Here is a 24,186-nt window from a genome sequence, read left to right on the forward strand (position 1 = left end):
CTGAACACACTGCCCGATCCGTCCATAGATATATCTGCAGATCAATTGATCTGCAGATATATCTACTAGTGTGTACCCACCTTAACTCTCCCTATCTGCTTTCAATCCCAAAACAGCAGACCATCTCCAGCTGCGGCTCGAACTCAGCATATTGTTAGCACAAACTTGGATACCCCGTACCAGCCGCAATTCCTTAACTCCTTTCCCACAAGTGTTCATAAAAGAGCTTAAACATTATATTGTTTAACCTACTTTTTGCTTTTTAGGTAATGCGTCCATTACAATATACAAGTGCTCTGCCTTCTTTTAACTTTGTATTTCTTTGAGTATCAGAGCAGCTGAAGCCAATCAATTAACCACAGTGCAGCCCTACCTATCCCCTTTTCACAGCAACAATTTCACACCACATCAAAAAGAATGCAACGCAGGCTGTGGCCATTGCCTCCTATTCTATTTCCCTAGCGATAAGACATGCAAGTCATGAAATACTTCAGGTCTGTTTTTATGCACTGGTGGATATGGCCTAGCACGCAGCAGCAGATCTATATGCTGCCTCCGAGACACTCACCTTCTTTTGTTTCCACTTCCATTTCCTTTTTCTCCTTTATTTTCTCTGCAGTAACAACAGTTGCAATATCTTTCACCTCATTCATCAGCACATCTGTATCTGCTTTTGCCAAGACATTTTTTAAGCGGGCGAGTTCCTTTGGGGCATTTTTCTTCCTCTTTTCAGCCCGCATCTTTCTCTTCCATTTACTTCTTAAACTTTTAGCCATGTTGGTTCCTACGCGAGTGATAAAATGTACGGTCAGGGTAAATAAATACTGTACAAGACCATACTAGCACTACACTTTCACCATTAAAGCTGATCACTATTCAGTTACAACTAAAACAAATCTAGATTTCTACTCCATCAGGCAGATTTAATTAGCCTTTACTGCATGGGTAGAGCGCCGTATTTAACGCCTGGAGATATTCAATTGTTCTGAAAGTTCCCCACATGGCAAACCCAAGGCTAACACGATTTAACCCACAGATTCTGGATACACTAACCTAACATTCATAATACAACCTAAAAAAAATATGTACCCTATTTTCTGCACCTTTACCAAAGAGATCCCTGCACCTTATATACAGAATAAGTACATCTACTATGCACAGCTCAGTATAGAAAATATTGCCAGATAATTACAGTGCATTAGAACTGGAGGACACTGAAAATCAGTGACAGCTGGCAGATTATGAGCATTATACAATATGTGTAACAGCCGGGATCTATAGGAGAAACCAATAACCACACAGGCGCATAGTTCCGCTACAGCACTCACCTTTCAGGCCGCACGATGCCGCCGTACTAGCAGTACTACTCCACCGGATGTGCTCTGGCTAGTCGGCTCTGACGTGCGCCACTGTGAACACTAGAGGGAAATATGGTTGACAAAGTAATACTACAGAGAGTCTCCACGGTCTGGCAGACATTTTTCCTGCGACATATAACATCACCTACTGTGTAGTCGGGTCTATGAATCTAGTATGGTCCGCTGTACAAGTTCAACCTAGCACTGCTGTCAGGGTTCTAGAAACCCGAAGACAGTGCAAACAGCCATACTCATATATGTGTGTGGGTGGGTGGGTGTGCCTCAGCCATGGGGACTCTATAGACAGGGTAACAACATCCTGTTTATTGAGTCACATACTAGGAGATTGATCTTCGTCTCTACAAAAATGGCTACTTCCATAGGCCCCTATGGCACTGAATAGCATACTGGTTGCTCAAAGACACGTAGAGACACTCAGGCTGTGCACTGCGCATGTTCTGCTGGCACTCCCCCCACCCTCCCATGTTGTTACAGCTGAGCCGCAGCAGAACGAGTCAGCCGGAAGTACGGCGGTTGTTCTCTATGGTGTGACTGGCAGGTGTATGAGGAAATGGCGGCCGCGGATCAGTACCCCAGGTCATCCATCGAGGATGACTTTAACTACGGCACCAATGTGGCCTCAGCCAGTATCCAGATCCGTATGGGTGAGTGCTTCCGCCCCAATGTCCACCGCTTACTGCAGCCCGGGGTTCCCCTGCACTGGGGCTCCTGAGCTGTGATATAACATGAACTACAATGTTACTATGGCAGCTTCTTCTGGTACATGCCAATATAAGACTCTACTAGTTAGGCTTGTGTAATAACATGTAGGGTACCTTTTCTAGTCCGATGGCCTCGTTGGAAGATCGCACTCTTTGAAGGGGCCACAATGTAACTTTACTGGATTCTATATATAACATATATACAATTTTTCTCTGACGTCCTAAGTGGATGCTGGGGACTCCGTAAGGACCATGGAGAATAGCGGCTCCGCAGGAGACAGGGCACAAAAGTAAAAGCTTTAGGATCAGGTGGTGTGCACTGGCTCCTCCCCCTATGACCCTCCTCCAAGCCTCAGTTAGGTTTTTGTGCCCGGCCGAGAAGGGTGCAATCTAGGTGGCTCTCCTAAAGAGCTGCTTAGAGTAAAAGTTTTGTTAGGTTTTTTTATTTTCAGTGAGTCCTGCTGGCAACAGGCTCACTGCAACGCGGGACTTAGGGGAGAAGAAGTGAACTCACCTGCGTGCAGGATGGATTGGCTTCTTAGGCTACTGGACACTAGCTCCAGAGGGACGATCACAGGTACAGCCTGGATGGGTCACGGAGCCGCGCCGCCGACCCCCTTGCAGATGCTGAAGAGAGAAGAGGTCCAGAAATCGGCGGCTGAAGACTTCCCAGTCTTCTTAAGGTAGCGCACAGCACGGCAGCTGTGCGCCATTGCTCTCAGCACACTTCACACCAACGGTCACTGAGGGTGCAGGGCGCTGGGGGGGGCGCCCTGGGGGGGGCGCCCTGGGCAGCAATGAAAGTACCTATGCTGGCTAAAAATACATCACATATAGCCCCTGAGGCTATATGGATGTATTTAACCCCTACCAGGTTGTCAGAAAAACCGGGAGAAGAGCCCGCCGGAAAGTGGGAGGGGCCTATTCTCCTCAGCACACAGCGCCATTTTCCTACACAGCTCCGCTGCTAGGAAGGCTCCCAGGCTCTCCCCTGCACTGCACTACAGAAACAGGGTTAAAACAGAGAGGGGGGGCTTTTTGTGTGGCGATATTATAATATATTAAGATGCTATAAGGGAAAACACTTATTATAAGGTTGTCCCTGTATAATTATAGCGTTTTGGTGTGTGCTGGCAAACTCTCCCTCTGTCTCCCCAAAGGGCTAGTGGGGTCCTGTCCTCTATCAGAGCATTCCCTGTGTGTGTGCTGTGTGTCGGTACGTGTGTGTCGACATGTATGAGGACGATGTTGGTGTGGAGGCGGAGAAATTGCCTGTAATGGTGATGTCACCCCCTAGGGAGTCGACACCGGAATGGATGGCTTATTTATGGAATTACGTGATAATGTCAACACGCTGCAAGGTCGGTTGACGACATGAGACGGCCGGCAAACCAATTAGTACCTGTCCAGGCGTCTCAAACACCGTCAGGGGCTTTAAAACGGCCATTACCTCAGTCGGTCGACACAGACACGGACACTGACTCCAGTGTCGACGGTGGAAAAAAACAGACGTATTTTCCAGTAGGGCCACACGTTACATGATAAGGGCAATGAAGGAGGTGTTACATATTTCTGATACTACAAGTACCACAAAAAAGGGTATTATGTGGGGTGTGAAAAAACTACCTGTAGTTTTTCCTGAATCAGATGAATTAAAAATTGCTAATATCTAAGAAATTATTGGCGTTATACCCTTTCCCGCCAGAAGTTAGGGCGCGTTGGGAAACACCCCCTAGGGTGGATAAGGCATTCACACGCTTATCAAAACAAGTGGCGTTACCGTCTCCAGATACGGCCGCCCTCAAGGAACCAGCTGATAGGAGGCTGGAAAATATCCTAAAAAGTATATACACACATACTGGTGTTATACTGCGACCAGCGATCGCCTCAGCCTGGATGTGCAGTGCTGGGGTGGCTTGGTCGGTTTCCCTGACTGAAAATATTGATACCCTTGACAGGGACAGTATTTTATTGACTATAGAGCATTTAAAGGATGCATTTCTATATATGCGAGATGCACAGAGGGATATTTGCACTCTGGCATCAAGAGTAAGTGCGATGTCCATTTCTGCCAGAAGATGTTTATGGACACGACAGTGGTCAGGTGATGCGGATTCCAAACGGCACATGGAAATATTGCCGTATAAAGGGGAGGAGTTATTTGGGGTAGGTCTATCGGACCTGGTGGCCATGGCAACAGCTGGAAAATCCACCTTTTTACCCCAAGTCACCTCTCAGCAGAAAAAGACACCGTCTTTTCAGCCTCAGTCCTTTCGTCCCCATAAGGGCAAGCGGGCAAAAGGCCAGTCATATCTGCCCAGGGGTAGAGGAAAGGAAAAAAGACTGCAGCAGGCAGCCCCTTCCCAGGAACAGAAGCCCTCCACCGCTTCTGCCAAGTCCTCAGCATGACGCTGGGGCCTTACAAGCGGACTCAGGTGCGGTGGGGGGTCGTCTCAAGAGTTTCAGCGCGCAGTGGGCTCACTCGCAAGTGGACCCCTGGATCCTACAGGTAGTATCTCAGGGGTACAGATTGGAATTCGAGACGTCGCCTCCTCGCAGGTTCCTGAAGTCTGCTTTACCAACGTCTCCCTCCGACAGGGAGGCAGTATTGGAAGCAATTCACCAGCAGGTGATAATCAAAGTACCCCTCCTACAACAAGGAAAGGGGTATTATTCCACACTATTTGTGGTACCGAAGCCAGACGGCTCGGTGAGACCTATTCTAAATCTGAAATCTGTGAACACTTGCATACAAAGGTTCAAATCAAGATGGAGTCACTCAGAGCAGTGATAGCGAACCTGGAAGAGGGGACTATATGGTGTCCTTGGACATCAAGGATGCTTACCTCCATGTCTCAATTTGCCCTTCTCACCAAGGGTACCTCAGGTTCGTGGTACTGAACTGTCACTATCAGTTCAGACGCTGCCGTTTGGATTGTCCACGGCACCCCGGGTCTTTACCAAGGTAAGGGCCGAAATGATGATTCTTCTTCGAAGAAAAGACGTCTTAATTATCCCTTACTTGGGCGATCTCCTGATAAGGGCAAAGTCCAGGGAACAGTTGGAGGTCGGAGTAGCAGTACTGCTACAACAGCACGGGTGGATTCTAAATATTCCAAAATCGCAGCTGATCCCGACGACACGTCTGCTGTTCCTAGGGATGATTCTGGACACAGTCCAGAAAAAGGTGTTTCTCCCGGAAGAGAAAGCCAGGGAGTTATCCGAGCTAGTCAGGAACCTCCTAAAACCAGGAAAAGTGTCAGTGCATCATTGCACAAGGGTCCTGGGAAAAATGGTGGCTTCTTACGAAGCGATTCCATTGGGCAGATTTCACGCAAGAACTTTTCAGTGGGATCTGCTGGAAAAATGGTCCGGATCGCATCTTCAGATGCATCAGCGGATAACCCTGTCTCGAAGGACAAGGGTGTCTCTTCTGTGGTGGCTGCAGAGTGCTCATCTACTAGAGGGCCGCAGATTCGGCATTCAGGACTGGGTCCTGGTGACCACGGATGCCAGCCTGAGAGGCTGGGGAGCAGTCACACAGGGAAAAAATTTCCAGGGAGTGTGGTCAAGTCTGGAGACTTCTCTCCACATAAATATACTGGAGCTAAGGGCAATTTACAATGCTCTAAGCTTAGCAAGACCTCTGCTTCAAGGTCAGCCGGTATTGATCCAGTCGGACAACATCACGGCAGTCGCCCACGTAAACAGACAGGGCGGCACAAGAAGCAGGAGGGCAATGGCAGAAACTGCAAGGATTCTTCGCTGGGCGGAAAATCATGTGATAGCAGTGTTCATTCCGGGAGTGGACAACTGGGAAGCAGACTTCCTCAGCAGGCACGACCTCCACCCGGGAGAGTGGGGACTTACTCTGGAAGTCTTCCACATGATTGTGAACCGTTGGGAAAGACCAAAGGTGGACATGATGGCGTCCCGCCTGAACAAAAAACTGGACAGGTATTGCGCCAGGTCAAGAGACCCTCAGGCAATAGCTGGGACGTTCTGGTAACACCGTGGGTGTACCAGTCGGTGTATGTGTTCCCTCCTCTGCTTCTCATACCCAAGGTACTGAGAATTATAAGACGTAGAGGAGTAAGAACTATACTCGTGGCTCCGGATTGGCCAAGAAGGACTTGGTACCCGGAACTTCAAGAGATGCTCACAGAGGACCCATGGCCTCTGCCGCTAAGAAGGGACTTGCTTCAGCAAGTACCATGTCTGTTCCAAGACTTACCGTGGCTGCGTTTGACGGCATGGCGGTTGAACGCCGGATCCTAAGGGAAAAAGGCATTCCGGAAGAGGTCATCCCTACCCTGGTCAAAGCCAGGAAGGAGGTGACCGCACAACATTATCACCACAGGTGGCGAAAATATGTTGCGTGGTGTGAGGCCAGGAAGGCCCCCACGAAGAAATTTCAACTCGGTCGATTCCTGCATTTCCTGCAAACAGGAGTGTCTATGGGCCTAAAATTGGGGTCCATTAAGGTTCAAATTTCGGCCCTGTCGTTTTTCTTCCAGAAAGAATTGGCTTCAGTTCCTGAAGTCCAGACGTTTGTCAAGGGAGTACTGCATATACAACCCCCTTTTGTGCCTCCAGTGGCACCGTGGGATCTCAACGTAATTCTGGGATTCCTCAAATCACATTGGTTTGAACCGCTCAAATCTGTGGATTTGAAATATCTCACATGGAAAGTGACCATGCGGTTGGCCCTGGCCTCGGCCAGGCGAGTGTCAGAATTGGCGGCTTTGTCTCACAAAAGCCCATATCTCTTTTTCCATTCGGACAGGGCAGAACTGCGGACTCGTCCCCAGTTTTTCCCTAAGGTGGTGTCAGCGTTTCACCTGAACCAGCCTATTGTGGTACCTGCGGCTAATAGGGACTTGGAGGACTCCAAGTTGCTAGATGTTGTCAGGGCCCTGAAAATATGTTTCCAGGACGGCTGGAGTCAGGAAAACTGACTCGCTGTTTATCCTGTATGCACCCAACAAACTGGGTGCTCCTGCTTCTAAGCAGACGATTGCTCGTTGGATTTGTAGTACAATTCAGCTTGCACATTCTGTGGCAGGCCTGCCACAGCCAAAATCTGTAAAATGCCCATTCCACAAGGAAGGTGGGCTCATCTTGGGCGACTGCCCAAGGGGTCTCGGCTTTACAACTTTGCCGAGCTGCTACTTGGTCAGGGGCAAACACGTTTGAAAAATTCTACAAATTTGATACCCTGGCTGAGGAGGACCTGGAGTTCTCTCATTCGGTGTTGCAGAGTCATCCGCACTCTCCCGCCCGTTTGGGAGCTTTGGTATAATCCCCATGGTCCTTACGGAGTCCCCAGCATCCACTTAGGACGTCAGAGAAAATAAGAATTTACTTACCGATAATTCTATTTCTCGTAGTCCGTAGTGGATGCTGGGCGCCCATCCCAAGTGCGGATTGTCTGCAATACTTGTACATAGTTATTGTTACAAAAATCGGGTTATTATTGTTGTGAGCCATCTTTTCAGAGGCTCCGCTGTTATCATGCTGTTAACTGGGTTCAGATCACAGGTTGTACAGTGTGATTGGTGTGGCTGGTATGAGTCTTACCCGGGATTCAAGATCCTTCCTTATTGTGTACGCTCGTCCGGGCACAGTATCCTAACTGAGGCTTGGAGGAGGGTCATAGGGGGAGGAGCCAGTGCACACCACCTGATCCTAAAGCTTTTACTTTTGTGCCCTGTCTCCTGCGGAGCCGCTATTCTCCATGGTCCTTACGGAGTCCCCAGCATCCACTACGGACTACGAGAAATAGAATTATCGGTAAGTAAATTCTTATTATTAGAGAAAAAGACCTTGCAGGAGGCCCTATGGAGACAGAAATCTGTGTGATAGGGGTGGCCAGCAATAATTAACAACCAGTGCTTTTACCGTTGATGGTAGAAACTGAATGGGTCTCCGCTATCACATACCCTCCAACATGACCCGCCCCACTAGGTACAGAATGCTCTGTTTCTGGACCTCCCTCTTAATTTATTATTGCCATCACCTGTGAAGAAACAGTTTTCTTATCATTTAACTAGTTCAACACAGGGGATGGAAATCATAAATTAAGAGGGAAGTCCAGGAACAGATCATTTTGTACCTAGTGGGGCGGGTCATGTTGGAGGGTCTGCTATCAATGTCACAGAGCTCAGCAATGTTTTTTTGTTTTCTTTTCTCCCTAAAGGGCCCCATACACTAGAGCGATAATGCCCGATTTCATCCAATTTCGTGCATTCGGCCCGATATATCGGATGAAATCGGGTATTTTTGAGGTGTTTTAAATCCGATGCGTGTTCCCGTGAGCATCGGATCAGATCCTCCGGATTGAATGTGCTGCACATTCAATCAGGTCCGACCTGGGGGCATGGCTGGGATCGCCCAAGATACATTGGATGCTGTCCTTTTGCATCCGATGTATCTTAGGCGATCCTGCCCCCCAGGAGGCTGCTGGGGTGATCGGCACCGACATGCGGTCGGGTAAGTGTATGGGGCCCTTAAAACACTGGGACATGGAGCCCCACCCGATGTGACCTGTGACACTCCGCTGCTGTTTGTTTGTGCTGCTGCCCGACCAGTAATAGAGCAGGGATGACCACCATAGTGGTTGATGGTTTCATACCATCAAGGTTAACCACTGATGGTGACCATTGATGGACAACCCACGATGGCCATCCCATACCTCCCAACATGACCCTCTCCAGGAGGGACAGAATGCTCTGCTCCTGGACTTCCCTCTTAATTTATAATTGCAATCACCTGTGCTGAAACACCTATCCTATCCATTAACCTGTTCAACACAGGTGTCGGCAATCATAAATTAAGAGAAAAGTCCAGAAGCAGCGCATTGTGTCCCTCCTGGAGAGGGTCATGTTAAGAGGGGTGGCACTCGATATCCCAGCTGTCGGGATCCCTGCGCTCAGCATACCGGCGCCGGGATCCTGACCGCCGGAATACCGACAACTACTTTCCCTCTTGGGGAGTCCACAACACCCCTGGAGAGAGAATAGCCACAATTCCCACAAGGTGCTCTTTTGCGCTCGCCCCGCTGCTGGAATTCCAGCGGTCGGGATTCTCGCACCGGTATGCTGGTCACTGGGATCCCGACAGCCGGACAAGCGTAGTAGACCCATTGGGAGGTATGCCATCCCTACTCTGTAACGCGGTAAAGCTTCACCACCAGTGGTGCGGGTGTGGATCATTAGATCGACAGGGTCTGAAGGTCGACAGGTCAAAAGGTCGACATGAGTTTTTCATGTTTTTTTTGGGTGTCATTTTCTCCGTACAGTGACTGGGAAGCCCAATTAGTGCACCGTGTCCCCTTGCATGGTTCGCTTCGCTCGCCCTGCTTCGGGCAAGGTGCCTCGCTCCACTACCGCTTCACTCGGCACAGATTACCGTTCCAATCGTAGTCCACGTGGATCGTTAAGTATGAAAAAGTTAAAAAAAAGAAAAAAAACGTGAAAAACTCATGTCGACCTTCAGACCCTGTCGACCTTCAGACCCTGTCGACCTATGGTGGTCGACCTAAACATTGTCGACCTAGACAGTGTCGATCATCAGACCGGATCCCAGTGGTGCTGTCATTCACTGTGACAATACATTCCATTTCCTCTTGTATCAACACATCCTCCCTCACTGCAACTGTACTCTCAATCCATTTGGCTCTCCCTACTGATGGGTTAGCAGTGGTGCAAGCAAACAGATGCAGTTCTGAATATTGCACACGCTTTGACATTAGATATAGATATATATAGATATATGTATATATGTATATGTAGATATTTCTCTAACGTCCTAAGTGGATGCTGGGGACTCCGTCAGGACCATGGGGAATAGCGGCTCCGCAGGAGACAGGGCACAAAAATAAAGCTTTAGGATTAGGTGGTGTGTACTGGCTCCTCCCCCTATGACCCTCCTCCAAGCCTCAGTTAGGTTTTTGTGCCCGTCCGAGCAGGGTGCAATCTAGGTGGCTCTCTTAAAGAGCTGCTTAGAAAAGTTTTTTAGGTTTTTTATTTTCAGTGAGTCCTGCTGGCAACAGGCTCACTGCATCGAGGGACTTAGGGGAGAGAATTTCAACTCACCTGCGTGCAGGATGGATTGGCTTCTTAGGCTACTGGACACCATTAGCTCCAGAGGGAGTCGGAACACAGGTCTCACCCTGGGGTTCGTCCCGGAGCCGCGCCGCCGACCCCCCTTACAGATGCTGAAGATTGAAGGTCCGGAAACAGGCGGCAGATGGCTCTTCAGTCTTCATGAAGGTAGCGCACAGCACTGCAGCTGTGCGCCATTGTTGTCACACACTTCACACCAAGCGGTCACGGAGGGTGCAGGGCGCTGCTGGGGGCGCCCTGGGCAGCAATATTTTAATACCTTATGGCAAAAGAATACATCACATATAGCCATTAAGGCTATATGTATGTATTTAACCCATGCCAGTCATCTAAATCTACGGGAGGAAAGCCCGCCGAAATAGGGGGCGGGGCTTATTCTCCTCAGCACACAGCGCCATTTTCCTGCTCAGCTCCGCTGTGAGGAAGGCTCCCAGGACTCTCCCCTGCACTGCACTACAGAAACAGGGTAAAACAGAGAGGGGGGGCATTTTTTGGCGATATATTGGATATATTTAAGCTGCTATAAGGAACAACACTTATATAAGGTTGTTCCCATATATATTATAGCGCTTGGGTGTGTGCTGGCAAACTCTCCCTCTGTCTCCCCAAAGGGCTAGTGGGGTCCTGTCTTCGATAAGAGCATTCCCTGTGTCTGCTGTGTGTCGGTACGTGTGTGTCGACATGTATGAGGACGATGTTGGCGTGGAGGCAGAGCAATTGCCGATAATGGTGATGTCACCCCCCAGGGAGTCGACACCGGAATGGATGGCTTTGTTTATGGAATTACGTGATAATGTCAGCACATTACAAAAATCAGTTGACGACATGAGACGGCCGGCAAACCAGTTAGTACCTGCCCAGGCGTCTCAGACACCGTCAGGGGCTGTAAAACGCCCTTTACCTCAGTCGGTCGACACAGACCCAGACACAGACACTGAATCTAGTGTCGACGGTGATGAAACAACCGTATTTTCAAGTAGGGCCACACGTTATATGATCACGGCAATGAAGGAGGCTTTGCATATCTCTGACACTACAAGTACCACAAAAAGGGGTATTATGTGGGGGGTAAAAAAACTACCTGTAGTTTTTCCTGAATCAGAGGAATTAAATGATGTATGTGATGAAGCGTGGGTTAACCCAGATAGAAAAATGCTAATTTCAAAAAAGTTATTAGCATTATACCCTTTCCCGCCAGAGGTTAGGGCGCGCTGGGAAACACCCCCTAGGGTGGATAAGGCGCTCACACGCTTATCAAAACAAGTGGCGTTACCGTCTCCTGATACGGCCGCCCTCAAGGATCCAGCGGATAGGAGACTGGAAACTACCCTAAAAAGTATATACACACATACTGGTGTTATACTGCGACCAGCCATCGCCTCAGCCTGGATGTGCAGTGCTGGGGTCGTCTGGTTGGATTCCCTGACTGAAAATATTGATACCCTGGATAGGGACATTATTTTATTGACTATAGAGCAATTAAAGGATGCTTTCCTTTATATGCGAGATGCGCAGAGAGATATTTGCACTCTGGCATCGAGAGTAAATGCGATGTCCATATCTGCCAGAAGGAGTTTATGGACGCAACAGTGGTCAGGTGATGCGGATTCCAAACGACATATGGAAGTATTGCCGTATAAAGGGGAGGAATTATTTGGCGTCGGTCTATCGGATCTGGTGGCCACGGCAACTGCCGGAAAATCCACTTTTTTACCTCAGACCCCCTCCCAACAGAAAAAGACCCCGTCTTTTCAGCCGCAGTCCTTTCGGTCCTATAAGAACAAGCGGACAAAAGGACAGTCATATCTGCCTCGGGGCAGAGGAAGGGGTAAGAGAGGGCAGCAAGCAGCCCCTGCCCAGGAACAGAAGCCCTCCCAGGGTTCTGCAAAGCCCTCAGCATGACGCTGGGGCCTTACAAGCGGACTCAGGAGCGGTGGGGGGTCGACTCAAGAATTTCAGCGCACAGTGGGCTTGCTCACAGGTGGACCCCTGGATTCTGCAGGTAGTATCTCAGGGTTACAGGTTGGAATTCGAGAAGTCTCCCCCTCGCCGGTTCCTAAAGTCTGCTTTGCCAACGTCTCCCTCAGACAGGGCGACGGTATTGGAAGCCATTCACAAGCTGTTTTCTCAGCAGGTGATAGTCAAGGTACCCCTCCTACAACAGGGAAAGGGGTATTACTCCACGCTATTTGTGGTACCGAAGCCGGACGGCTCGGTAAGACCTATTCTAAATCTGAAGTCTTTGAACCTGTACATACAAAAATTCAAGTTCAAGATGGAGTCACTCAGAGCAGTGATAGCGAATCTGGAAGAAGGGGACTTTATGGTGTCCCTGGACATAAAGGATGCTTACCTGCATGTCCCAATTTGCCCTTCACATCAAGGGTACCTCAGGTTCGTGGTGCAAAACTGTCATTATCAGTTTCAGACGCTGCCGTTTGGATTGTCCACGGCACCTCGGGTCTTTACCAAGGTAATGGCCGAAATGATGATCCTTCTACGAAGAAGAGGCGTATTAATTATCCCTTACTTGGACGATCTCCTGATAAGGGCAAGGTCCAGAGAACAGCTGGAAGACGGAGTAGCACTGACCCAACTAGTGCTGCAACAACACGGGTGGATTCTGAATTTTCCAAAATCTCAGTTGACCCCGACGACACGTCTGCTGTTCCTGGGAATGATTCTGGACACGGTTCAGAAAAAGGTGTTTCTTCCGGAGGAGAAAGCCAGGGAGTTATCCGAACTTGTCAGGAACCTCCTAAAACCAGGGACAGTGTCTGTGCATCAATGCACAAGAGTCCTGGGAAAGATGGTGGCTTCTTACGAAGCGATTCCATTCGGCAGATTCCACGCACGAACTTTTCAGTGGGATCTGCTGGACAAATGGTCCGGATCGCATCTGCAGATGCATCAGCGGATAACCTTATCGCCACGGACAAGGGTGTCTCTTCTGTGGTGGTTGCAGAGTGCTCATCTGTTAGAGGGCCGCAGATTCGGCATACAGGACTGGGTCCTGGTGACCACGGATGCCAGTCTGAGAGGCTGGGGAGCGGTCACACAAGGAAGAAATTTCCAGGGAGTATGGTCAAGCCTGGAGATGTCTCTTCACATAAATATACTGGAGCTAAGAGCGATTTACAATGCTCTAAGTCTGGCAAAACCCCTGCTTCAGGGTCAGCCGGTGTTGATCCAGTCGGACAACATCACGGCAGTCGCCCACGTAAACAGACAGGGCGGCACAAGAAGCAGGACAGCAATGGCAGAAGCTGCAAGGATTCTTCGCTGGGCGGAAGAGCATGTGATAGCACTGTCAGCAGTATTCATTCCGGGAGTGGACAACTGGGAAGCAGACTTCCTCAGCAGACACGATCTACACCCGGGAGAGTGGGGACTTCATCCAGAAGTCTTCCACATGATTGTGAACCGTTGGGAAAAACCAATGGTGGATATGATGGCGTCCCGCCTCAACAAAAAACTGGACAGGTATTGCGCCAGGTCAAGGGATCCTCGGGCAATAGCTGTGGACGCTCTGGTAACACCGTGGGTGTTCCAGTCAGTGTATGTGTTCCCTCCTCTGCCTCTCATACCAAAAGTACTGAGAATTATACGGCAAAAGGGAGTAAGAACGATACTAGTGGCTCCGGATTGGCCAAGAAGAACTTGGTACCCGGAACTTCAAGAGATGCTCACGGAGGATCCGTGGCCTCTACCTCTAAGACGGGACCTGCTTCAGCAGGGACCGTGTCTATTCCAAGACTTACCGCGGCTGCGTTTGACGGCATGGCGGTTGAACGCCGAATTCTAAAGGAAAAAGGCATTCCGGAAGAGGTCATTCCTACACTGGTAAAAGCCAGGAAGGAGGTGACTGCACAACATTATCACCGCATTTGGAGAAAATATGTTGCGTGGTGTGAGGCCAGGAAGGCCCCCACGGAGGAATTTCAATTGGGTCGATTCCTACATTTCCTGCAAACAGGATTGTCTATGGGCCTCAAATTGGGGTCCATTAAGGTTCAAATTTCGGCCCTGTCGATTTTCTTCCAGAAAGAATTGGCTTCAGTTCCTGAAGTCCAGACTTTTGTAAAAGGAGTACTACATATACAGCCCCCGGTTGTGCCCCCAGTGGCACCGTGGGATCTTAATGTAGTCTTGGATTTTCTCAAATCCCATTGGTTTGAGCCGCTCAAATCGGTGGAGCTGAAGTATCTTACATGGAAAGTAACCATGCTACTGGCCCTGGCTTCAGCCAGGAGAGTATCAGAATTGGCGGCTTTATCATATAAGAGCCCATATCTGATTTTCCATACGGACAGGGCAGAACTGCGGACGCGTCCTCATTTTCTGCCTAAGGTGGTGTCAGCGTTTCATCTGAACCAGCCTATTGTGGTGCCTGCGGCTACTAACGAGTTGGAGGATTCCAAGTTGTTGGACGTGGTCCGGGCATTGAAAATATATATTTCAAGAACGGCGGGAGTCAGAAAGTCTGACTCACTGCTTATATTGTATGCACCCAACAAGATGGGTGCTCCTGCTTCTAAGCAGACGATTGCTCGTTGGATTTGTAGCACAATTCAACTTGCACATTCTGTGGCAGGCTTGCCACAACCTAAATCTGTCAAGGCCCATTCCACAAGGAAAGTGGGCTCATCCTGGGCGGCTGCCCGGGGAGTCTCGGCATTACAACTCTGCCGAGCTGCTACTTGGTCAGGGGCAAACACGTTTGCAAAATTCTACAAATTTGATACCCTGGCTGAGGAGGACCTTGAGTTCTCTCATTCGGTGCTGCAGAGTCATCCGCACTCTCCCGCCCGTTTGGGAGCTTTGGTATAATCCCCATGGTCCTGACGGAGTCCCCAGCATCCACTTAGGACGTTAGAGAAAATAAGAATTTACTTACCGATAATTCTATTTCTCGTAGTCCGTAGTGGATGCTGGGCGCCCATCCCAAGTGCGGATTGTCTGCAATACTTGTACATAGTTATTGTTACAAAAAAATCGGGTTATTTGTTGTGAGCCGTCTGTTCAGAGGCTCCTACGTTTGTCATACTGTTAACTGGGTTCAGATCACAAGTTATACGGTGTGATTGGTGTGGCTGGTATGAGTCTTACCCGGGGTTCAATATCCTTCCTTATTGTGTACGCTCGTCCGGGCACAGTATCCTAACTGAGGCTTGGAGGAGGGTCATAGGGGGAGGAGCCAGTACACACCACCTAATCCTAAAGCTTTATTTTTGTGCCCTGTCTCCTGCGGAGCCGCTATTCCCCATGGTCCTGACGGAGTCCCCAGCATCCACTACGGACTACGAGAAATAGAATTATCGGTAAGTAAATTCTTATTTTTTTTAATTTCAGACAGGTAAATAAACGTGTGCTTGTTTACTTTAAAGTCACAATCTGGCTACGGGAATGAGACAAAATTTTACAAAACTCTCTAAAATGTAGTAGAAACCAGACGTGGGGATATATTTACTAAAATTCGTAATTTACTGAATGAGGTTAAAGTTCAAACACGAATGACATCGAATGTGTGAAATTGCAACTTTTTGAATTTTTTACGACTCATTTACTATGCTGTCGTATTCTGCTTTTTCGAGTATTCCGATGTCGATGTCATTCGTATTTTCAGGCAGTGTTTTACGGGAGTGAATAGTAAAACACTGCCGACATTAACACAATGAATCTCGGCCGGATCTGTGAGATCCGTGCAGGGCTTCATTGTGCACCTTTAAAAAAAAATTAAAGTGTTAAAAATCCCCCCCAAAAAATGCGTGGGGTCCCCCCTCCTAAGCAAAACCAGCCTCGGGCTCTTTGAGCCGGTCCTGGTTGAAAAAATATGGGGAATTTTTTTTGTAGTAGTACTACAGGTACCAGCGGGCCCGTTTGTCCACCGCATGCTGGTACTTGTGGTTCTCCAAGTACCAGCTTGCGGGGGAGGCTTGCTGGGACTTTTAGTACTGCTACAAAAAACAATATTCTTATTTTTTCACAAGGCTATCAGCCCCCCATCCGCCGCCCTTGGATGGGGGGGGGGGCAGCCTCGGGCTTCACCCCTGGCCCTTGGGTGGCTGGAGGAGGGACCCCTTGATTTAAGGGGTCCCCACTCCTCCAGGGTACCCCGGCCAGTGGTGACTAGTTAGTGATCTAATGCCAGGGCCGCAGGGACCTATATAAAAGTGTCCCCTGGCTGTGGCATTATCTCTCTGACTAGTGGAGGCCGGTGCTGGTACAAAAAATACGGGGGACCCCTACGCTTTTTGTCCCCTGTATTTTTTGCACCAGGCGCAGAGCCCGGTGCTGGTTGATCAAATATGGGGGAACCCCTGTCATTTTTCCCCCCATATTTTTTCAACCAGGACCGGCTCAAAGAGCCCGAGGCTGGTTTTGCTAAGGAGGGGGGACCCCACGCATTTTTTTATCTTAAATTTAACCCTTTCACACCCCTTCCCACTGATAAACATGCACGGATCTCACGGATCCGTGCATGCCTATCAGAACACGGTAAAAAAAAGCAGGTCTATTTTAAAACTGCTTGTTTTTTTTTACGATTTGTATTTTTTCACGGCAGTGTTTGGCTATTGCCGGCAGTGTTTGTGAAATAGAATTTTTAGTAAATTACCGAGTTGTATCAAATAACAGCCGTATTTGACCGATGGTGTATTCATTCATATTTTTTTTCTTTGACTTCAAAAAAAATACGAATGCCCTCATCACTGCCGAGATTTGAGTTTAGTAAATTCCCGAGATGACACTTTGATGAAAAAACACCAAATCGGTCAAAATCGGGAGCTTAGTAAATATACCCCGTGGTGTTAGCATGCAAGTAAATGACTCTAATAACTACTTTTGTTTAAAAACATTACTAAGTTTATTGTTGGAACATTTTGGCTTGTTCTGTAACTGTAATATTTATGAAGTGTGCAGATCCTTTAGCAAGATAAACATACACATAAAAATCTGGCGCTTCACAGCACCAGCAACTTGGTAAAACCTGAATGATATGCACCTGCTGCCAACAATGGAGGGATGCCAATCCCTTCAAAGTGAGAGACAGGAAATATACTGGCTGAAATCATTGATAGTGCACATGTTTCAGGTGTTGTAAAGCAGTACAATGCAACTAACACTCTGGTAGGCCGGTGATATAAATATGATATGTGTGTGTACACACACACACACATACATTGCTCCTCTCGCATATATGGGCAAAGAAAATAATAAAAAAATAATAATGAAAGGGTACAGTCAGCCATAGCAGAACAATGGATAGTCATATCCTCCAAAATGCAAGAAGAAAAAAAGACACATCAAGGGGAAAGAATAATAAAAATAATAATAAATAATCTTCACAATATTGTAAACAGCATATTCAGTTAGCCGCAGCCGGACCTATACAATTAGCGGGAATAACCCCGAGTGCAAATCCCCAATTATGGACTGAACTTTGAAGAAAAGTCAGTGAGAAAATGGCAAAATGAGGGTTTCACACGTGGGGAAAACCCATTGATTCCCTGATTCTAGGAGCAGGAAAAGGCTAATTAATTGAATAGTCATTACCCGCTCTGCCGTGATTTTAGCTGACCGTTAGCTGAGGCTAATTAGAAAATCCTCAAAAATGAAGCCTTAAACAAAAAAAAAAACATTCTCTGCATATAAAAAAAAAAAATGCTGATGTGATTAGGTTTCTTCTAAACGTTTTACTTACTGCTGCATGGAGCCTTTTTAGTTGCCCTCAGAGTATAGGTACCTTAAAAATGAAAATGGTTCGTAATCTCTTATAATCACTTGCAATTTTTTTTAAACATCCTATATTCTTTAGGGTTTTTTTTTCCTCAAACCAGCAATATGCATTTTTATGGCCTACACACACATTTTTTTTCTTGCTGGTGTAATTTAGGGTTTTAATTGCCAACGCATAGAAAATTACTTATTTATGAAGTCCTTTATTGTCTCCATAAAAACAAAGCAACCTAACAGGCTAGATTGTACTTAATTGTACGCTTGCTCTACCCCTATAATTGTTAACTATTAGTTTTCTTTTTCTTATTGCTATGTAGTTTGATTTGTATTGTAAAATGTATAAATAGTTGTATAAATATTGATGTTATATTTTTGCAAGACATTGCAGTCATGAAGGAACATTAAGGGGTATATTTAATTCAAGTCGGATCCTTTTCGACAAGCATTGTCGGAAAGGCTCCGACAAAGCACTATTCAGCAAATGGCGAAATCCGTCTGTCGGATTTGGCCGTTCCCGACAACTATCACTTGCCCCTATGCCGCTCATACCCCATTCTGTCCGACAGGCGGGTCCTCTAATGCAGAGCGCCTGTGTCCCGTCCGTGCTGCTGCTGTCACTGACCCGCTCATCCTCAGCCGTCCCTGTGTGTGAGATCACAGGGAGGGGCTGGAGGGAGCCTCAGATCCCTACACTCAGCCACACAGCCCAGTGCCGGCCGGGGATCGCTGCACACTGCTGCCGGGAGAGAGGAGCCTGGCCGGGGCGACGTCCGTCTATAAAGGTACCAGCCTATGTGCCCTGCTGTCCCTATAGCCCGCAGTCTCTTCCTCCTAATCCTCCCCCATCCCCACACCCCTTTTTTTAAAGTCTGATTGAGATTGTCGGAAACAGGGCAAAAACCTGTCAGATTTGGGTGCGTTTCCGACAAAAGCATGTGGATCCATGTGTTTTCCGACAAGTCGGGGAAAAAACAGCCGGCATTGAATAGGTCGGAACCCCTTCTGACCTAAACCTGTCGGAAACTGTTGCCTTTCCGACAAGAGGCAGTTTCTGACAGGTAATGAATACACCCTTATGTTATGTTATTTCCCTATATTACTCCTCTTGTTAGAATACTATGTGCATTACCCTAACATACTGTATGTTATTTGTGTATTGGATAGATTTTCTCCGAAAAGTCTACAGCATTTTGTTTGTGCAAGTTCTTTTGACCACTGTGACTGCTGCAGTATTCCTTTACTTTGATTCTGTCCGGTCTTTTGTTCATGAAAGGTAGGTTACCCATGTGTTTTTTTGTTTTTGTTTTTTTTTTCTTGTTTTTTTTTTCTATTCACATTCAAAAGGTTGCCACCATATGAATTTTTCTTATTTGGTACTCGTACTTCAATGTGGGTTAAAACAAGGTAGCTTTCCCTTATCCGATATTTTACAATGCATTGAATTAAAGGTGTTTTCCAGCTTTGTGGTCAATTCAGGTTGTTAGACATGAGGGGGGATAGTTGCCATTGCAATAGTATAGAAATGCCGGCAACAGCAGCTGAGCTTGACACACTCATGGCCAGATCTCACTCCAGACGCAGCCCTATGGCACTGCAAACAAAAATCTGTGATTCGGGCAGTACCGGAAGTGCAGCATATAACCTCTCTAGCGGATACGGCAAAGTAACTTCTAATTAAATTCACCCCTTAGTATTAGGGTAATTGTCTTTGTCATGCTACATCTAGAAGATTTTCATTGTAAAGGCCCATACACACTGGGCAATTTTGAGCTGAAAGCAGCTCACTTTTGGTGTGTTGAGCTGCTTTCAGCTCAAAGCCGCCCAGTGTGTATGAGCAAGCGATGGGCACTGATGCGCGCTCCCGCTTCAACACCGGCGACCGCCATTTATCTGCTAGTATTACCAGTAGATGAACGGCGGGGTGAGCGGCTTTCCATAGCGTCCTGCTATGGAAAGCCACTCACCCCCGCTGACATCGCTGGGCAGCGGGGAAAAGCGCTCAGTGTATATGCACTGAGCGCTTTTCAGCCCAGCGATGTCAGTGATCATCGCTGTGCATACACGCTGGGCAAAAAAGCCCAGTGTGTATGCACCTTAACAATAAGGAGGGAGATGCAGAGTGAGTATTACACCAGCTACACATATCTGTGATGTTAACCATGTCCCATCAGAGTGGTGCAGTAATGCTCATAACGGCAGCTTATTGTGACTGCAGTATCACTCCTTTTACCTTCCACCCCCAGTGTTGTGTTCTGTAAATTGAATGATAGTGGGCTACTGTAAATATTATTGATGTGTAGCTGCACATCAAGTCCCAACATCGCATTTAATTGAATTTCCCGTGAAGTGTCTGCACATGCTCACCATGGCCCCAGAAGGATCATAATGTGGTGGGTTACCGTCCAACCTGTTCATCATATGTTTAATCCAGATTTTCCGGTCTAGCTAGTGTAAAGGTGACGCTCTTAATAAAATTGAATTGTGTAGGATGTGCTGTAATTGTCCATTACAGTGTGTATGCTCTGCCTGGGTAAACAGGAAAACTCCCATGTGTTGTATAGTCTGCTGCAACCTCTTATTTGGATTAGGTGTATTGTTTGTTTGCAGACCAAAATATATAGCTAGGTGATTTGTATGAGATTGTAACATTTAATTACGGTAGTTGGTATTTGGTTATTTCTTTATCATCCACTAGGGGTCACTGGAGTACTCTTGGGATATGGACGGGCTTCCGTAGGAACAGCACTGAATATTTAAATTTAGAACACTCCACCCCTCCATATCCCCGAGTACCTCTCAGTGTTTTTTCTGTGCTCGAAGTAGTAACAGCTATGTGGCTCAGGTCACAATTACTTTGAATATTTTTATTTTTATATTTCCCTATTTTTATACATCCCTTTCCCCCTTCCAAAAGGCAGGGTCAGGGATAGTGCAGCTGCTGATAGCAGCAGGGGCGTGTCGGGCCTCTCTGAAAGAGCTCCCTCACAGCCACACACACACACAGGCTGGCCGGCGCTTACTAAGAAGCCCCGTCGGAGCCTCATCACAGAAGCACAATTGCAGGTATGTGAGTGGGGAGAACGGGGCGGTCAGCTTCCGCTGCCGCCCCGAGGTGTGGGGAAGGCGCTGGTGTCTTTCGGCTGACTGCCGCCCGCCGCAGTTGCTCCGGCCGCCGGGTAACATAGCCGCCCGCTGTCCTACACTGCTCCCGCGTCTCTGAAGTCGGGTCCGGCCGCCGCTTCTCCCGCTGCTCCGGCGCTTCTTACAATACCCGCGTCTCTCAACGGGTCCGCCCGCCGCTTCTCCCGCACCTCCGGCCGCCTCTTGATCCGCTGCTGCCCGTGTCTCATAGCGCTGACACGCGCTCCCAGTCTTCCAGGTCCCGGGGTGCCCGCTGCCCGACCCGCACTGCACGCTATGGAGCAGATGCGAGGGGGGGGGGGAAAGGACAGCAGCAACAGGCTGTTGGTAGTACAGCACACATTTATATAACTATATAATGATGTTTATACTGGCAGGGAGCCTGTTTTTTATGATGATTACACAGGCTGTTAATAATATCAGTATGAAACTACACTGTGATTATATGTATAAGCATGGGGGCCATTTTAACCATGCTTCCTGTGTCTTCCTGCTATGATTCCAGAACGTTCCAGTACTACATCTCTACTCCACCGGAGGCGCAGGGGTGTTAGTGGGAATTTGGGATCACATTTCATAGTACTGGCCACGTGTACTGCACTTGGCCAGATATATATACAGAGACACCTTACTGCTATTTTACTGAGTCGTGCAAGTGTCTGTTTTTTTTTGTGTGTTGTATTGTCTGTCGCCATAATGAGTAAGGCACCAGCAAAAACTAAAAAGCATAATTGCAAAGTCTGTAACAGTGTGTTACCGGATGGATCTACCACATGTACAGTATGTTTTGTGAATTCGGTTCAGAATACCATTTCTGCTCCAGTTTTACAACCAATGTCCTCACCGGACCCTCCGTGGGGTATGTTAGTAAATGTACTGGATAGGTTACAATCAGAATTGACCGCCGCTCGTCAGGAGCGGGAAACGGCAAGATCTGAGTCTAGGGTGAGACCGCCAGAACTACCGGAGGCGTCTCAGCCTTGCGTAAGGTCCAAATCCATTTTGGGTAAACGGGATAAATTTCATATGTCTTATGATTTTCCAGTGTCTGCTATGTTGCATTCTGACGATTCCATGCCAGACCTCACGGAACAAGATGAGGGTGAGGAGGGCGAAGTGGAGTCAGATGGCGAGGATTTTAACAGTTCCGGCATTGATGATCTCATCAGAGCGGTACGTCAGTCTCTGAAGTTTACTGAAACTGAGGAGCCTCTCACAAATGATCAGGTCGTATTTACTAAACGACAAAAAAGTCCAATAAGTTTTCCTGTGTCGGAATCCCTTAATCAGATGTTAGTAGAAACACGACAGAATCCAGATAAACGGTTTTCTATACCTCGCAGATTTAAGTCTAGTTACCCGTTTCCAGACTCGGTAACATGTACATGGGAGAATCCACCAATAGTTGATTCTTCAGTGTCAAAGCTTACCAAGAAATTAACCATACCAGTGCCAGCAGCTACTACGCTTAAAGACCCTTCAGATCGCAAGATAGAAACTATGCTAAAATCCATGTATTTAGCAGCAGGTGTGATGCTGAGACCTGGATTGGTTGGCATTTGGGTCACTAAGGCACTCATAATATGGCTTACAGAACTCAAATCTGCTTTACATGACGAAAACCTGATAATTCTTGTAAATCAAATGATTGAGGCTGTAGAGTATCTCTGTACAGCGTCTACTGACGTCTGTCAGCTCACTTCTCGTATTTCATCGTCGCTAGTTACGGCACGAAGAGCACTCTGGCTGCGTGCTTATCATGCGGAGGCAGAGGTCAAACGAGGTATAGAGGCGTTGCCTTACGATGGCAAGAAGTTGTTTGGTCCTGAATTGGACGCATGGATTGCTGAGGCTACGGGAGGTAAGTCTGTTTTCTTACCATTGCCTCCACCGGTATCAAGAAGAAGGTACGCTGGACCTTCGTTCAAATCCTTTAGACCTCAGCCCTTTCGAGGACGTGGCAGAGGAACAGCCACGCCTGCTAGACGTGGTCGCGGACGTGGTTTCCAACAAACCAACACAACTCGCCAGGACGCTAAGGTTACCGACAAGCCAGTGGCATGACGGGCTACCAGCCCATCTCGGTTCTCCGATTGTGGGAGCACGCCTTCAGAAGTTCCATTTGGCGTGGTTCCACACATCCGCGGATGGGTGGATCCGCAATTTAGTGTTAAAAGGTTACAAAATAGAGTTCGACTGTCTTCCGCCTCTGCGGTTTTTCAAGACAGGATTGCCTCTGTCGGACGACAAGAGGACGGTTCTGCAAATTGCCATTCAGTCCCTACTGGATTCGGCAGTTTTGATTCCGGTCCCTGTACACCAACACGGTCAGGGTTATTATTCAAGTCTGTTTGTGGTACCGAAGCCGGATGGCTCAGTCAGACCAATATTGAACTTAAAGGGTCTCAATCAGTACGTAACTTACTACAGATTCAAAATGGAGTCTCTGCGTTCGGTGATTGCGGGTTTAGAGCCAAAGGAATTTATGATTGCGCTAGATCTCAAGGATGCGTACTTACACATTCCAATTTGGCAGCCTCATCAGAAATTCTTACGGTTTGCAATACGCCAGAACCATTACCAGTTTCAGGCTCTACCGTTTGGCCTGTCATCAGTGCCACGGGTATTCACCAAAGTGATGTCTGTGATGATAGCTCATCTCAGATCCCTGGGAGTGACAATAGTTCCGTATTTAGACGATCTGCTCATCAAAGCTCCGTCTCAACAGATACTTCTCCAACATGCGCTGCTAACATACGATGTACTGGTTCACCACGGTTGGATTGTCAGCTTCAAGAAATCACATCTAATTCCGTCTCAACGCCTTCAATTCCTAGGTATGATTCTCGATACGGTCAATCAAAGAATTTACCTACCACAGCAGAAAGTACAAATTCTACGCCATCTAGTACAATTAGTGCTCAAGCCACGCACAGTGTCGGTACACTTGTGCATTCGCCTCTTAGGCACAATGGTAGCAGCTTTCGAAGCGCTTCAGTTCGGAAGATTTCACTCGCGTCCATTTCAACTGAATGTGCTCGCCCAGTGGTCGGGCTCGCATCTGCAGATTCACCACAGGGTGAGGTTGTCGCCAAGGGCAAG

General features: G+C 47.8%; 2 protein-coding genes across 6 annotated transcripts in view; one reads left to right on the plus strand and one right to left on the minus strand.

Moving 5' to 3' along the window:
* The window catches only part of LLPH (LLP homolog, long-term synaptic facilitation factor), a 74,226-nt gene extending 55,711 nt beyond the window's left edge, over positions 1 to 18,515 (minus strand). Inside the window, exons 1-3 of one of the 5 annotated variants that reach the window (XM_063927561.1) lie at positions 1,508 to 1,613; positions 1,329 to 1,418; positions 569 to 784 (exon numbers count right to left, since the gene is read on the minus strand). In XM_063927561.1, the coding sequence (XP_063783631.1) occupies positions 569 to 776 (208 nt within the window). In that variant the 5' untranslated portion in view covers positions 777 to 784; positions 1,329 to 1,418; positions 1,508 to 1,613. The other 4 variants (XM_063927564.1, XM_063927563.1, XM_063927560.1 and 1 more) reach the window with 4 other exon arrangements.
* The window catches only part of TMBIM4 (transmembrane BAX inhibitor motif containing 4), a 48,264-nt gene continuing 25,821 nt past the window's right edge, over positions 1,744 to 24,186 (plus strand). Inside the window, exons 1-2 of the mRNA XM_063927559.1 lie at positions 1,744 to 2,023; positions 19,108 to 19,216. Coding sequence (XP_063783629.1) covers positions 1,930 to 2,023; positions 19,108 to 19,216 — 203 coding nt within the window. The 5' untranslated portion in view covers positions 1,744 to 1,929. The remainder of the gene's footprint in view (positions 2,024 to 19,107; positions 19,217 to 24,186) is intronic.

The sequence above is a fragment of the Pseudophryne corroboree genome, chromosome 6, assembly GCF_028390025.1.
Source record: "Pseudophryne corroboree isolate aPseCor3 chromosome 6, aPseCor3.hap2, whole genome shotgun sequence".
Lineage (NCBI taxonomy): Eukaryota > Metazoa > Chordata > Amphibia > Anura > Myobatrachidae > Pseudophryne > Pseudophryne corroboree.